Source organism: Danio aesculapii, chromosome 13, assembly GCF_903798145.1.
Source record: "Danio aesculapii chromosome 13, fDanAes4.1, whole genome shotgun sequence".
Lineage (NCBI taxonomy): Eukaryota > Metazoa > Chordata > Actinopteri > Cypriniformes > Danionidae > Danio > Danio aesculapii.
This window is the reverse complement of record NC_079447.1, coordinates 51,404,974-51,422,798: the sequence shown is the minus strand read 5'-3', so window position 1 is coordinate 51,422,798 and position 17,825 is coordinate 51,404,974. Positions and strand designations below refer to the sequence as shown.

General features: G+C 39.1%; 1 protein-coding gene across 1 annotated transcript in view; it reads right to left on the bottom strand.

Annotated features, from left to right (window-relative positions):
* Nucleotides 1-10,120: 10,120 nt before the first annotated feature.
* Nucleotides 10,121-17,825, bottom strand: part of eloal (elongin A, like) — a 17,819-nt gene continuing 10,114 nt past the window's right edge. The window contains exons 9-11 of the mRNA XM_056470441.1: nt 14,313-14,436; nt 13,680-13,786; nt 10,121-10,351 (exon numbers count right to left, since the gene is read on the bottom strand). Of these exons, the coding sequence (XP_056326416.1) occupies nt 10,290-10,351; nt 13,680-13,786; nt 14,313-14,436 (293 nt within the window). The 3' untranslated portion in view covers nt 10,121-10,289. The remainder of the gene's footprint in view (nt 10,352-13,679; nt 13,787-14,312; nt 14,437-17,825) is intronic.

The following is a 17,825-nucleotide window of genomic DNA, read 5'->3' as shown; positions in this document are numbered from 1 at the left end:
ATTGGCATTTGGCAAAGTATACATTTCTGAAATTACTATTATTATATTATTACCCTACTGAGGTAAAGATGGTTTTATGTGCACACATTATAACTTTGTACTTAATAATAAAATTTCAGAAAGGTATACTTTGCCAATTGTACAGGGAAGCATATTAGCATCCAATGACTATCAATGTACAACATTGTTAACAGATAAATAGTGCTAATGTTGATTTTAAGTCATACTTGCATGTCATTTCGGACCGAACATCCAAAGTAGCATGGTAAACAATTTAGGGAGCATGTCACAAGTTGGCACTGACTGAATGTGCTAATATAAAACCAAGTTTACTTCAGTCAGCAACTCATAAGCAGACCGTGTATGAGGTTTGAGACACGGCCCATAAATGCCTCTTATTCATGCGTTTGACAAGAGACTTTTGGTCCCGGTACGAGCTGGCGTCCCTTACCTTGGGCAGGTCCCGAAGCTGGTTGGCGTCCAGTAAAAGCTCTTCCAGGCTGCCTCGGTATCGGTAAATCTCATCCGGGACGAAAAGCAGCGAGCAGTGGCGCTTATCGATCGCCTCGATGTGACGGTTGCACCGCCACAGGGGGATACAGTGAAACATCACGGGACGGCGATGAATCCGGACTGCTGGAAAAGTTACCACAGCAATCAAAACTACAACAAAACAAAACCAATCACCCAAAAAGCAACTAGTGTCGGGTACAATCTCGAGATGTCCACCGCAAACCGACCGCGCGCAGAAACATGGAATAAACCGTCGCGCTCCACTTCTGCTTTGATCCCGGGAGTTTTTTTTTCTTTCCGCTTCTCTTTAAATGTTCACCTATCCCGCAGCATCTTCATCGCCAGGCTGAGAAGTGTTTTCTTCTTAAGCGCTTACATGTCTGTTTCAGTTGCGCTAGTTTCGTGTTTTTCGCATCCCGGAGTTTATTTCCTCCTAGTCCAGTTTCTGACCCGGAACATTCACTCCCTCATTCCAGGCTGACGTCACGAATCCCAACGGCTCCTCCCTTTTTTTTTCTGCCGCTCCCGCCCTCCTGCGTCCTCGCGTAAACAATAACACAGACTCACACTCATACAGTACAACACACACATCCTACACTAGTCCAAATATACGTAATGCGCTCGTTCATTATCAAACACACACCTGTGGATTCACACAAGCCATTCAGTCTCTATCTATCTATCTATCTATCTATCTATCTATCTATCTATCTATCTTAATTGTATCTTTAATATATATATAACTCAAATATATAATGTCTCTAATATTATAGATATAATTGGCTATAGATAATATATAGCCAACTATCTATAATAAATAAAAGCAGTGTAAATAAAGATTGGACATTTCTTTATTTTCTCTTCAGCTTTGTCCTTTTACTATTCCGGGGTCACCACAGCGGAATGAACCGCCAACTTATCCAGCATAATGTTTTACGCAGCGGATGCCCTTCCAGCTGCAACCCATCACTGGGAAACACCTTTACACTCTTGCATTCACACACATACACGACAGGCAATTTAGCTTATTCAATTCCCCTATAGCGCATGTGTTTGGACTGGGGGAAAGCGGAGCACCCGGAGGAAACCCACGCCAACATTGGGAGAACATGCAAACTCCACACAGAGATTATACCCCTGATCATTTTCCATAAAATTGCAGCTGACTAACACTGTTATCCTGAAGAGGTCGAGGGCTGATGTTCTTGTGCGGAAATGTTTTTATTTACAGGCATCTGTGATATCCATGTTCTGTAATATTTATTATTAAAGTGAGTTTAATTTCCTGAAGTGCTTCAATACCTGAATAAAAAAGCTGTCTTTTTTTTTTACTTTTGCTTTAGGCTTCATTGCAGGACTGAGATGTATTGCAAAAAATATTGTCATAAGCAGGGTGTGAATTACAGGGGGGTTTAAGGAGGACTGACCCCCCTAATTAAGGCTTGATCCCCCCTGAAAGACGTCAAAACACGATGTATGGGGGGGGGGGATCAGTGGTGTAGTCCTTGCTATACGCACGTATACTCGGTATGCCTACTTTTTTCCACAAGCTGTTTGGGTATTACCACTTCTGAGGATCAATAATTGTAAATACCCTCGGTATACTCACCTATATTTCTGATTAAACGTCCCTAATTTTAGTGTATTATTTTAAATACTTACTTAAAAATGTATATATGTATGTATGTATGTATGTATGTATGTATGTATGTATGTATGTATGTATGTGTATGTATATATATATATATATATATATATATATATATATATATATATATATATATATATATATATATATATATAGCTAATGAATCAAAGAAACATTGATTTTCGTCGTTTCTTTGCCCACTTTCATTTAAAATTTGGTTCGAGTGTAATAGTACACCACCTTTTTTTCTGGACTACACCACTGGGGGGGGGGATCTCTTTGAATCTAAGAAACAGTTAACGCTGATCTGTATTTTAAATAATAATGTTAATAATTAAAATAATAGATATCCATTTAACCACACTAACGGTTCATACACTCTCAGAAATAAAGATACAAGAGCCGTCGCATGGGTGGTATTTTCAAAAGGTACACATTTGTACTAAAAGGGTCCATATTGGTACCTTAAAAGTATATATTAGTACCTAAACATTTTAAGGAGAAACCCTTTTGTACTTTTTAGGTACTAATTTGTACCCTTGAGGTCTTAAAGGGCACATAGTTTACCTCTTTTTTATGATTTAATATTAATATTCTGGTTCTTCTGAGTGTGCCAGTTTAGGTTCAGTTTAAAACACAATTCAGATTGTTTTATTATAATGTGTTAAAAAGTGTCATGTTGGGGGCGTGTCCACAGCTCGCTGATTTAGGGGTGTGTTGCTTCACATGTAAATTAGTTTCGGCTTCCCGCCCAACGTAACAAGGGGGCGGAGCCATGAGCTCACCCTCACTGCATTTGCAACAGAGTCTGACAGGCAGACTGAGAAAAAGCTGGAGATGAGAGGTTCAGCAATCAGTCGTACATGTACGACTCTGACACAGACCAAGCAGAGAGTACAAAATCATTTGTGTGTTTGTACAGTTTTACAGCCAACTGTGTGCTAGTTTCAAGTGCCGAGCTTGTACACAGAAACTAATAACCACGCACACTGAATTAACTTTGACTGAGGCACCGGATGCGCCGCTCGAAGCCTCGACACGGCACACCAGACACTCTCTGTGGTGCGGCAGAAGCATGAAGTGTCCCGAATCGTCGCGCCACGCATTTTTGAATTCTAAACATAGGTTTCTGCAGCGGTCCGCGGCGCCCAGCCGTCGACTTGAGTGTACCCTGATAGAAACCGATGTTTAGAATTCTAAAACGCATGCTAGTTAAGATCACAGGGAGCTTCTGGGATCGCGAGAAATGCAAACGGCTGAAGTATAAGGTAGACTCAATGAGAAGTACACATGTTTGCAAACCTACCTAAAGATACAACCAATAATTCTGATTAGAGCGATAATGTGGAGAATATTGCTCTTGTGTTGAGCCCAATGAGCCTTGCATCTAAAAATAGAGCTAGCGTGTTCCTTTAGTGATATCGCTTCGAAAATGACAGACGTTCTTGCTGAAAATGACAGACGTGAATCAACAAACTGAGGATATGATGACGCGCCTGTCAATCAATATTGGTGGGCGGGGGGACCGCTCTCCTAAGTAAAGTTGCGGTCGGTTTGAAAACCGCTCCAGTGCTAATGTTGATTTTAAGTCATACTTGCATGTCATTTCAGACCGAATATTCAAAGTAGCATGGTAAACAATTTAGGGAGCATGTCACAAGCATGGCACTGAACGAATGTGCTAATATAAAACCAAGTTTACCACAGTCAGCAGTATATAAGCAGACCGTGTATGAGGTTTGAGACACGGCCCATAAATGCCTCTTATTCATGCGTTTGAGAAGAGACTTTTTCTAGCAACAATGGTCCCGGTACGAGCTGGCGTCCCTTACCTTGGGCAGGTCCCGAAGCTGGTTGGCGTCCAGTAAAAGCTCTTCCAGACTGCCTCGGTATCGGTAAATCTCATCCGGGACGAAATGCAGCGAGCAGTGGCGCTTAAATGTAAAGTTAAATTAGATGCATGACCTAAAGTAAGCCGAAAAATCTACTCAGGTCAGAATACACTAAATAGCCAATCCCACAACACACTGAAAACTTAAATATATTTTATTAATAAATTAGATGTATTTAAATAAATACATACATTTGATTCGCTGAAACATGTATTGCACAAACTAACATTACTGAAAAAGTTGACCACCCCTCACACACTGGGTATATGTGACTTAAAGTACATATAGAAAGCATAAATCTGCTTTAATATTTTAAATAACTTCTGAGAAAATCAAATGTCAAACACTGGGGAAGCACACTTTATTCAGCATAACATAAACTGCATATTCTGAATTGATATTAAAGTTTGAAATGGAAAAAAAGATGGTAAAGAAGGTTGATTTGAATGACAATGGCAAATTATTAACATTTCAACACTAAAAACTCGACTTAAAACTGCAATCGTAATATCTTACATTGTAAAGATGCCAACTTTAATCGAGTCAATTGAAATAATTGGGTTAAAAGTTAAGTCGTCAAAAAATACTGTGCAGCAATTCGCCTTTATTTTAATTTGAGCCAACTTTTTATTTCTTACAGTGAAGTAAACTTTTTCCCCTTAAATAGATTTTTCAATGCCATCTGAACATGGCATAATTTATTAAAACATATGTTTTGTCAAATAAACTACACTGTAAAACCCAATAAGTTAAGGTAACTCAAACCGTTTGAGGAAACCGATTGCAACAAACCAAGTTCAAAGCTAATCTATATGAGTACTGTGAACTCACTCTATTTAAGTTGAAGTAATGAGGTATTTAATTAACACCGAGTTAAACTCTTTTCAAATGAGTAGAATTAACTTTCAGTCAAATTTGAGTTAACTACACTCATTTCGCTTGATAAAGTTGACTGCTGGGTTTTATCGGTACACAATGACATTTTATTATAGGTCTTCTGTATTAAGGGAATAAATGTATCATGGCATCATTATTTACTCAGAAAAAAAGCCCAATCAGAACACATTTAAATTATTGTTAGACAATAAATAAAAATATAATTATCCCGATAGAAGTATATGCCATATCCGTAACGCAGAGAGGTGTGATTAATTTAATATGATTTGTGTGTTGCATGATTAGGCTTATGCAAATTTGACCAATCAGAGGAGCCCTGGATCTTTCCCCCCGCCTCCCCAGTAGATACTGTTCTGCTATTGGCTAGACCAGATCAAAGATTCATTCATTCATTTTTTTTTCGGCTTAGTCCCTTTATTAATCAGGGCTCGCCACAGTGGAATGAACCGCCAGCTTATCCAGCATTTGTTTTTCACAGCGGATGCCCTTCCAGCTGCAACCTATCACTGGGAAACATCCATAGACACTCATTCACACACACTACGGACAATTTAGCTTACCCAATTCACCCGTACCGCACGTGTTTGGACTGTGGGGAGAAACCGGAGCACCAACACGCGCAGAACATGCAAACTCCACACAGAAATGACAACTGACCCAGCCTAGGCTCGAACCAGTGACCTTGCTGTGAGGCGACAGTGCCACCGCGTCACCCTCAGATCAAAGATTATATAGCATTATATAGGTTATATAGCATCAGCTATTCTCAACAATGCAATTATAAAACAATACAACATTGCATTATGCATATTTTCCTGATTTAAAAACAGGAAAACAATTATAGATAGATACAGACAGAGAGAGAAATTAGCAACCTACGTCACATAGGTTCAACGGTGCATACTGGTTGAAAAAAAGAGCGGTTGCAATGGCAAACATGTCGTGTTCTGTGGTAGGATGCCAAATTCGAGTCCAAAAGTAGAAAACCTTTAATATTACCCTACACCACACCACAGCTTTGACTAACAGCCATCAGAAGAGCTGAATGGAGTGAGGACCTAATTAAAAATGCTGGACTCTGCAGTTGTCATATCAGGTAAGTTCACGCTATGCTGAATCAGACACATTACTGGTTTTTGATTGCAGCAATGATTTCAGCTAAAACAGTTCAATATGGTGAATTAAACTGCGGACACTGAATGCTAAGAATGAAATGTAAACCTGTCAGAATGCAGTTGTTTTGCTTGTTGATGATTACCCAGGCCTTGTAAAGCTCCATCTTCTTGTCTTTGGCTAGGCAGAACCTCGGTTTTTAGCACTACTAATCATGGAGCATTATTTCCTACACATGACCACACAGAACAACACTGTAGGCATCCAAAGACTTGTAGGCCTTCAACTTCGCTCTTGTAAAATCACTTGGAGTTTCAATGAGATAGTTGTATATTTGGGGCTGGACGCTTGGCCATTTCGTCTTATCTAATATATCCATTGGGAGGGTGCTATCGCAAATGGACCTGTCAGACGAACGCCGCTCACTTTAACGTTAATTTTGCAGAATCACTGTGCTTATCACTGGGTGACGAGCTGTTATAATACGCTGAAAGCATTATGTAAATAACTTAATCAATATAACTTATTTCCAAGACAACAACAAACTCTGTACCGTACGGATGTCAGTCCCTCGCTGTTAATGCTAGCGCTCCCGGGTTTTTTTCTGCAATCTCGATGCGCGCGCATCCTGAATGTTTACAAACGTATAATTCACCCATTTATATATTTTTATATCTGTTGTTCTAATGTAACAACATTCTTTACGATTATGTGCTTATGTAGCCCTGAGAACTGAAGTTTACATTTATGCTCAGATCCACTAGATGGAGACAAACATCAGTGTTCTGCACACTGACACCAGCAGAACAGAGCAAAGCACAACCTCTCCCAAACACACACACACGACAAGTACAGTTTGTGCTTCTTATAAATTAGTTTATAAATTTTACCTTAAAAAAAATAATAAAATAAGTAAAATGCAACAATGTGACCCAATGGTGGAGCATATTATAACTAAAGGGGCTCGTTTTAAAATTATCTTAATGACAGACAAAAAATATGAAAACTAATGAGCAGAAACAGACAACCACTGCTTTTAGAATATTCCAGAAATTAAGTTGTGCAATGGTTTTATCCAGACAAATGGTTAAGTATAATTATTTTTGAATATTACCAAGAAACCAGTTTTAATGATCATTAACCGATTTGGTTTTGTGCTACAATACACACAAAAACATGTCTGAAAGTTACTAAAAATAGAGTTTTTGGAAATAAACTTCCAATTATCTGGCCTGCTGAAAGAAAAGAAAATACACAAGACAAATAAAAATGTCAATAAATAAACTAAATAACCTTTTCAGATAAAACTGTGGCTTTTGGAATTAGACAAGACTTGATGTTTGACAAACCGATAGCAGATGCATATCAGACAAAACAATACTGTGCTAATATCAAAGAACAACTGCAAGACCAGCAAACATCACTGTGAAAGTGTTACATTTCCCTTTTGTCCTATTATAGTTTCAACATGACTAGCTTCTTTTAGATAAAGAGTGGTCTGTTTATCTGCTAACACACCAGAGTTGATGATGATGATAATGATAATAATAATGATAATAATAATAACAACAACAACAACAGATTTGTCCTATCTAAAATAGACTCTTAATGCCTGAAATTACACATTCAGCAAAAAATAAATAAATTAAATAATTTAAAAAAATAAAATAAATAAAATTTTGCTATAGAAAATAAACGTTCAATCATATAAAATCATATGTCTCTGGATAGTTTGTTAAGCATGTGGAAATGTTTAAACTAGGGCTGCACAATAATGGAAAACGTATTCCTATTATCCCGATAATACAGTGACCCCAGTGGGCAGCCCCAGGGGCCAGCTACTGTCCCTGGGTGGCAGTTTGGGCTCTTGAGGGCCCCTTGTCCTCCAGCTGAAGGGTCTGTGACCCCAGCAGGCTGCCCCAGGGGCCTGCCACTCTCCCTGGGTGGTAGTTTGGGCTCTTGAGGGCCCCTTGTCCTCCAGCTGAAGGGGCCCTCCAAAACTCCAAACGTATTCCTATTATCCCGATAATACACTCAGAAACAGGGGCATAGCAACTGGGGGAGACTGGGGAGAAGCGATACGTTTTAGAGACGGACCATTAAGAAACAGGTGATTAATAATAATAATAATAATAATATGAATGTATGATCTCATACAGCCATCCCTCCCACTTTTAAAATATCCGCTACGCCCCTGCTCAGAAATAAAGGTTCGAGCTGTCACTGGGGTCATAGCTTTTCAAAAGGTACAAATGTTTTTTACTAAAGAGTCCTTATTAATACCTTATTAACTACAAATTGCAAATACGTACCTCTTAAAAAATAAGGTACTACTATACACCTTTCAGGTACCAATATGGACCCTTTAAGTACAAATGTGTACCTTTTCAAAAGGAACCACCCCAGTGACAGCTCGCATACCTTTATTTGAGAGTGTAGTGTATGCAATAATTGTGTGACAAGCATTTGTGTTGCATGCATAGGTCTATCAGATGAGGCCTGTACTGTCTTCATTCCCGCCTCTTCAGTAAGTGCTGTTAAAAGAGCTGAATATAAACACTAATGCTGGACGAGAGGATAAATGACAACAGCCAATAAGAATCAGAGTTTGCGCTGATGTTGTGAAGTCTAAATGTTTGCACCTTCAGTCTTTATTTTTATTTAAATAGCTTCATCAAACATGGACCTTCAGCATGCACTAGGGTGGTTTGCTGCAGAGTGTGGCTCAGCTGGGATGAGAATCAGCACCTTCAAGTGTAAGGCCATGGTGCTCCAGCGGAAAAAGGTAGTTTGCCATCTCCAGATTGGAGGAAAGTCCTTGCGTCAGGTGGAGGAGTTCAAGTATCTTGGGGTTTTGCTCACAAGTGAGGGAAGGATGGAGGAGTGAGATTGTCAGGCGAATCGGTGCAGCAGTAATTCGGTCGATGTACCAGTCCGTTGTAGTAAAGGAGCTGAGCCGAAAGACAAAGCTCTCGATTTACCGGTCAATCTATAATCCAACTCTCACCTGTGGTCATGAGCTTTGGGTCATGTTTAAAAGGACAAGTTCTCAGATACAAGCGGCCGAAATGAGTTTCCTTTGCAGGGTGGCAGGCCGGACCCTTATATATATATATAGGGTGAGGAGCTCTGTCATCCAGAAGGAGCTCGGAGTAGAGCCACTGTTCCTGCACATCAAGAGAAGTCAGCTGAGGTGGCTCTGGCATCTGTTTCGGATGCCTCGTGGACGCCTACCTAGGGAGGTGTTCAGGCATGTCACACCAGAAGAAGGCCTCGGGGAAGACCCAGGACATACTGGAGGGACTATGTCTCTCGGCTGGCTTGGGAAGGTCTTGCTATCCCCTCGGAGGAGCTGGAGGAAGTGTCTGGGGGGAGGGAAGTCTGGACCAATAAAATAGAGCTCTAATGCCCGATTCAAACGCTTGGCAGAGGGCGTGTCTGAAGTTGGGGCTGACGTAATAGTCATAGCCGCGTCAGCCAATGAAATTAGTCAGCAATAGGCCACTGTCTGAGCTGGTGTATTTGCATACAGCGATCTGATTGGCTGACGCTTCTATCTGCGCTTGAAAAATTGAGAGTTCCAACTTCTGCAGCGAGCAACGTCACTGAAGCTGCACAGACAGATCCACAATGCAGTTCGGCAATGCCTGACTTCACCCATTAAAAGTGAATGGGAGGCGTCGAAGCAGACACATGTGAGAATGGGACATAAATAAATGTTTACACCTTGAACCTTTTTTTATTTATTTATTTTTTTTATTTAATTAGCTCAAAATATCTATTATCTGTTTTAGTATGGTCATTACAAAAATGACTTTTGCAAAACAAAAGTTCAGTTAAATAGTACGAAAGACTGTAACACTCAATATTGCATATGGCATTTCATCCCCAGCACCCTGCAGCACTATATTAAACCATGTAGTAGGCCTAGAACTCACCCTGTTAGCAGTTTTCACTCCACATGTACACACACAAACACACACCACAGCATATTTTGTGGTTTGGATTTTAATTTCAGACTTCAAGCTTGTCTATCATGAAAGACAATAATACAGTGAAACAGTCCATTTCAAAATGCAATTATGGCTCATACAAATAAATACTAAGTTGATCATATTTCATCAATCCTGGAAGAATATTGAGGAATTACAAATAACATTGAAAAGAAAAACACTTTAGAAACCATTTAGACAATAAGGGTTCATAATGCAACCAACTATTCATCTTCATCTGCGACTGAACTGCTTTCTGAAGGCCTTCAGGGATTTAGCCATCATGGGCGCAACTCCTGTCAACAAACAAACACACACCTGTTGACTTCAATCTGAAGTGAACTTCATTGTTGCCATTGTTTTAGGACTTCCCATTCATCAGCCTACGAGGGAAATGACTATACAAAAACAGCAGTAAATGGTCAAACTATTGTACTATTATGTACAGTATATGTACGGTTTATGTACATGTATGACAATACACAGAAGAACAAAACTTTAAGATGCTTTGATCCCTGCATAACCATGTGTTTTCATGACAATTCACAGAAGTGAAAATATAATTAACAACAAGTTTGCAGAATCACGCAGGATAATGAGCTGCATACTGCAAAAGACCTACTGGAACCCACATGGAGACAAGATTTTTAGAGAAATCAGTCAAGTTTGGTGAAGGAAATATCATGGTTTGGGGTTACATTCAGTATGGGGGCGTGCGAGAGATCTGCAGAGTGGATGATCAACATCAACAGCCTGAGGTATCAAGACATTTGTGCAGCCCATTACATTACAAACCACAGGAGAGGGTGAATTCTCCAGCAGGATAGCGCTCCTTCTCATACTTCAGCCTCCACATCAAAGCTCCTGAAAGCAAAGAAGGTCAAGGTGCTCCAGGATTGGCCAGCCCAGTCACCAGACATGAACATTATTGAGCATGTCTGGGGTAAGATGAAGGAGGAGGCATTGAAGATGAACAAAGAATCTTGATGAACCCTGGGAGTCCTGCAAGAAGGCTTTCTTCACCATTCCAGATGACTTTATTAATCAGTGATTTGAGTCATTGCAGAGATGTATGGATGCAGTCCTCCAAGTTCATGATGGAGTCAGACACAATATTCATTCTGTTTCCACTGCAGCATGAGCACATATTCTATACTGGACATTATTGAAGGTTCAGTGAGCAGACTTTAGTCTGAGCAGAGTCAGACCGCACTGTCCTAATGAAATCAGTCAAAATCAAGGCATGATCATATTTTGAGTAAAATAAGCGTCATCTAGAGGCGTTCACCTTTCATATAAGCCCCTTCTGATACCAAATGATCAACTAGAAGTCAAGTTATTATGTGTTGTTCCTAAAACTTGAATAGGGAACAAGACTTCTGGGTAGGTAGGGTGTATATAGTGAGATATCAAATCAGCCATTTCACTGGTTCTCACTAATTAAAAGGGCTTATAAATCAGCCAGATGTTTTTATTAGCATCTAATGATGCACAGATGTTCCTCACAGGGTTTTTAAATTTAGGGCTAGGGGTAGGCTATAGACAGCATCACTAACCTGATTTAAAAACAATGGAAGTCTGCGTAAATGTCCTCACTAAGATACTGCAGCAAACCTCTGTGTGTGTGTGTGTGTGTGTGTGTGTGTGTGTACTTGTTTTTTTGATATCCCGGTGGGGACTTAAACCTGAATGCACACAAACTTATGGAGACTTGTCAACGTTCGGAGAAAAAGTTAAAGGAGCAGTAGGTGATCTAACCAGTTAGTATAATACCTTTCAAATACAATCCCTCTCCTGTCATCCATGTCTCCTGAAATCACGAGCGTGCACATTAAAGATGACGGAGACCCACTAGATCATGTCAATGGCCAGTTAGAACAGTGGTTCCCAAACTGGGGGTCGCGACCCCTGCGGGGGTCGCAGAATAATTTCAAGGGGTCGCGAGAGTTATTTAAAAATTGTGTAATTTTCAGTGATTGTAATAAATATTTTTCAGTATTACAAGTGAAAGCTAATATTTTCAGATTTTTAAAAAGATATTACTGATTCATAAAGTATTTAGGACACATTCGGGCAGAATGCATCTTTGTACTTGGAACGCAGCGCTCAGGAACAGTTTAAAACTGTTGTCATGTCAACTTGCCGCAGTAAACAAAGCCTTCAACGCTTGCCCCGCCTTCGCGCTCTTCTTATTGGCCCACTGCTCTAAGAACTGAACACGAATGATTGGTTAAAATCAGCTGTCAATCACTCAGTCAACGCCTCCTGTCTTCAGATGACAGGAGCTACAACCGCGAAAATGTAAAGCGCTGAAGACGAGAGAATGAAAACAACACTGACAGATTTTGTCTTAGAAACACCTAAAGCTACAAATATTGGCGCATCTGATTACTGATCATGTGCTGAATGTTAATCCACCAGCTATACTTATTGAAGAGTGGATAAAAGACCTCCATTGGCTTCAAGTCTGCTATGAAAATAACTAGCATTCACTGTAAAGTCTGTGGGATATGTTTTGGGATATCCGTCCGTGTATCTTTTGGTCACTCAATTATGTTATAAAAATGTCTTTTCTTGTGATAACGGGATTTCATTAAGACATATTTTCCTCACGCATGCATATTTATTTTTTTGCTTGTTAGTTTTGATTAGTGTTGATTTTCAAATGCAATAAATCTGTTTATAAAACTTGTAGTAACAGTGCGATAATTGATGGGAGCCATTAAATTTTGGCTGGTGCGTCTACATTTTTAAAGTTAGAAGCACCAGTGTTACCAAGCAAAAATGTTAATTTCGAGCCCTGTAATCTATAGTAAATATAGTTAAAATATTGTGAACAGCTTAAAAAAAAGCTATTTTTATTGTTTGTATATGCTTTGGTAGTGGGGGGTCGCGAGTTCTTGACGATCTTACAATGGGGGTCGCGGGTTTAAAAGTTTGAGAACCACTGAGTTAGAAAACTTTACAGTACTTTAATTCCCAATGAAACACTATTATATCAGCACGTTTTCAGTTATGAAGTTAACAAGCAAAACTTATCACTCTCTCATCAGTCTCACTCTCTCAAGCGCTTTGTCCTAAAGTGTCTACTGTTTGATTAGTGTTTGGCTGGCCGCGTGCAGGAATTACACTTATTACTAATTAATTAGCATGCAAAACTAACTCCAATATTCATTCAGGATTGTAAAAAGTATTGATTGTTTTTAGCACTGTCAGTCAAGTCCATGTGACTGCGGCCTGCGTGAACGGATGCACAGTTGTTCAAATGTACATTTGCTGACAGACCGTTTGGGCTACTTATCAGAATTACGGGAAATTATCGACCCGACAATATTTAATTGGATGAACATTAAGTCTTCTGCCTCATCCAGAATCTAAAAACACATGTAGATCATTTCCTTTATCATTACTATTGAAATGTGAAGAGACTTTCAACCGGCATAACAAAACATGTACCTGAAGACAATCAGCTACTGCAGCTTTAAGGTGAAGATTGATGTTAGGGGTAAGGTTATGGTAGCAGAGAGTATTTACAGTTTGTATTGTAGTATTTATCAGTATGTCTATGAGAGTGTCCACTGGGAAATCTGTGTGTGTATGCGTGAGAGAGAGACAGAGACTCACTCTTGATCTTGCGGGGGTCTTGGCTATGGCTGGAGCTGCTGGTGCTGCAGGGTTTTGAAGGCTCGATAAAGCCTGATCTTACTCTGTTCTCATTGGGCTTCACACTGCTGAGGAGAGCACACACACACACACACACACACACACACACATTCAGTCATCTGCCCTGTGCATAGTGGAATGCAAGTAAGTGTGCTGTAAACTGGATTGACCAGGCTCCAGGTCATTTTAGAGTGATAAACCATTCATTCATTGATTTTACTTCGGCTTAGTCTCTTATTTATCAGTGGTCACCACAGCGGAATGAACCACCAACTATTCCAGCATATGTTTTACACAGCAGATTCCCTTCTAGCCGCAACCCAATACTGGTAAACACTTGTACACACTCATTCACACACACACACACACACACACTCAAACATTACGGCCAAATTAGTTGATTCAATTCCCCAATAGCGCATGTGTTTGGACTGTGGTGGAAACCGGAGCACCCGCGCCAACACTGGGAGAACATGCAAACTCCACACAGAAATGACTCAAACCAGCAACCTTCTTGCTGTGAGGCGACAGTGCTAACCACCGAGCCGCATTCAGCGATAATGATGATGGTAATATGCAGTGAACTGGACTGACCCGGCTCTGTCTGTGGGGTGCGGGGCCGTAACGGGGCCTGCCGTGCCGTGGATCTCCTGCTGGATCCTCACATTTCTAGGTGGTTTAGCAGCCGAGTGAATAAAGGCCATCTTCACCTGTCGACCTGCAAGAAAACACAGCAGCAAACACAGACGGAGTGTATGAGAACGCAGGATTAACAGAGCCTTAAACTGAGCCTGGATTCTCTCGAGGTTTTAATTCTTCACTTTCGCTAATTGGTTAAGTTTTTCCCTCTCCGCTGTCGCCACTGGCTTGCATGGTTCAGGATCTGTAGAGCTGCGCATCGATGGATTTGCTCTTCAGTGTTTGGACTCTCAGTAGTGATTATTAAACCACACTGAACTGATCTAAACTGAACTTAAACACTATAAACTGAACTACACTGTTCACATTTACTATGATCTTCTATGTGAAGCTGCTTTTACAATGTAGATTGTGTCAAAGCGCTATACAAATAAAGGTGAACTGAATTAAACATCAGTAAAGACTGACAGAGGCTGAGATTTTACCCTGGACACAAGCAGGGGTATAGCTAGACACAAAGCTCTACTGGGGCACAGCTCCCCCAAAACAACACAAAACCAAATAAACAATAAAATAAACCAAAAACTAAATAAAATACTACATTTAAAAAGAAATAAAATATGAATAATAATAATAATAATAATAATAATAATAATAATTAAAAATAACAGTATTATTGTTATTCTACAGTAATTCTAAATCAATAACAGAAATTAATCCTAAATTTAACAGAAAAACAAATCTAAGACAACTGGAGTGATGCTAAGATAATTTTTTTTTTGCATAAATATTAATTCAAATGAATTTCTATAGACAATTCTATATAATTCAAAAAAAAATGCTCGATAGAATTATTAGATGTTATTATTTAGAATTATTACACGTGTTGTCTTAGACGCGACTCATGGCCAAGAATTAGGTTTGAGTCTTACCTCCCTGACTAAGCTTTTTTTGCATTAAAAAAATAATAAAAATAAATATCAGGAGCTATGTTTAGTCTAAATAAGATTGTAATCAGCACCATATTATTTACATTTTGTCAACTTGCAAAACTCAAGTGTCGACACCTCTGCATAAGACCGTTACGCCTGTTTCACAAAGCAAGAGCGGCGCGGGTATTTTGTCAGCGTGCATGTTCACAACCTGGACACCGGGAGCAAAGCAGCACATCAGCATCAGTGCATGAGATGCGCAGGTAGGGTTTTTTTCTGCGCACATGCTCAGTTTGCTATTTGATTCAACTACACAGCTTTCAGAGTTGGTTCGTTTATTCTGGGATTACCACTCTTAATAAATACACTTGCATATAAAGTAAATCGTATCTCAGAGCATTTACTGCGGCACTGGCAATTTTTACTATGGCACATGTCCCAGTAAATGGGGTCTAGTGACACCACTGGACACAAGACTAATCATAAAGGGGCTTTCTTTTTGAAATTAAGAACTCAGAATTTGAGAAATGAAAATTATTTCACCCTCCTTCGACATTTTTATTGTTTCAAATATTTCCTAAGTGATGTTTACTGCGCCAAGGACATTTTTACAGAATTCCTATCATATTTTTCTTATTATTTCTTTACTTCGGCTGGAAGAAAAAGTATTTTTTTTTTAACAAATTAAGGTCAACATTATTAGCCACCTTTAGATTTTTTTTAACTTGCCTAATTATCTCAACTTGCCTAAATAACATAACCTAGTTCATTCATTCATTCATTCATTCATTTTCTTTACAGCTTAGTCCCTTTATTATTCTGAGGTCTGCACAGCGGAATGAACCACCAACTTATCCAGCACATGTTTTTTTATGCAGCGGATGCCCTTCCAGGTGCAACCCATCACTGGGAAACATCCATACACACTCATTCACACTCATACACTATGGGGAATTTAGCCTACCCAATTCACCTATACCGCATGTCTTTGGACTTGTGGGGAAAGCGGAGCACCCAGAGGAAACCCACTCCAACACAGGGAGAACATGCAAACTCCACACAGAAATCATAACCTAGTTAGGCCTTTAAATTAATCAATTTATTTTAACATATTTAATGCCTCAGAATTAAAACCAACACAATCTAATAGAACATGCTTTGTAGTTAAAATGCTTTTTACAAATATAGCATGCAGGAGGATCTTCTCCATGTATTAAAAACTTGTGCGTGATCCTGGACTGATTCTACAGTGAGAAAACAACAACAACAACAACAACAACAACAACAACAGTCTAATCCCAACTGTTGGAGAATTTATAGAGGTTTCTTTTATGCATTTTCATGAATCCAGACAAGTGGACGGTGCTAAACACAAGTGTAAATTGGGTTTGCATGGAATAAAGTAAAAATCTGATTCCTTTAGTCAACACTATTTAAATAGTTAAGACCTATAGAATTTAAAGCAGATGCCTTAAAGCACTTTAATATTGCCAGTTTGTGCGTTTTAAAATCTTTTGCAAAAATATTTAGTATTTTTTTATGCATTCGTAGAGTCAAAAACTTGCATGCAGCAGTCAGGAGAGATGCACACACTTCAGGTAGACCTATACATTGACATGTTTATGTAATTATATATTAATTAAATGCGTTTGATAATTCCCAAATCGCTGAACATAGTAATATAGATGTTGCGTTCAGGCTAGAAATAAATATATACATACATATATACACAAACATTTTTGCTGGTTCAACCATATCAGTCGGTCACTCTGTATTCTGCCATTTAAAATGGACAGTTCTGCCAAAAATTAAATTGCCATCATTTAATCATCCGGTTCCAAACCTGTTTGAGTTTCTTTCTTCTGTTCTGACACAAATTAAGATATTATGAAAAAGTTTGGGGTTAAAAATAAATAAATACATTTTTTGTTCCTACTATGGATGTCAATGGCTGCTAAACTCTTAACTTAATTTTTAGGTGAACTGTGCCTTTAACCCTGAAGTCACAGTTGCTCTGAATCTATTCATAGTGTGAGCGGACAGATGGACAGAGCCATATTACACACACACACACACACACACACACACACACACACACACACACACACACACACACACACACACACACACACACCAACAGCATTTATGAGTCTTCAGGATCAGCTCTCCAACAAACAACTGCTCTCGCTCTGGATAAACAGATTTCTAGATTACATTGAGAAATTATCTCCTGATATGTCTGAATTAGACATCATCTGATGATCTACAGGAGGAGGAATCAAAACTAGAGTTTCAAACCGCAGTGATTTTAACAACTCAGATACAATTTAAGATTAAATTAATTTGCAAATTTCCCAAGTGCTGTGTAGTAGAGAAAAATCAACAGTCTGTGGGTGACTGCATGGAACAATTTTGTGTCTTCTGTATGTTGAGGTTGTTCTGTGTGGTGCAATTTTTCTAAGTAGGTTTTGAGAATTTCAGGGCTGATCATTCTAATTTAGCCAACCATAAAAAAAATATTAATAAATAAATAAAG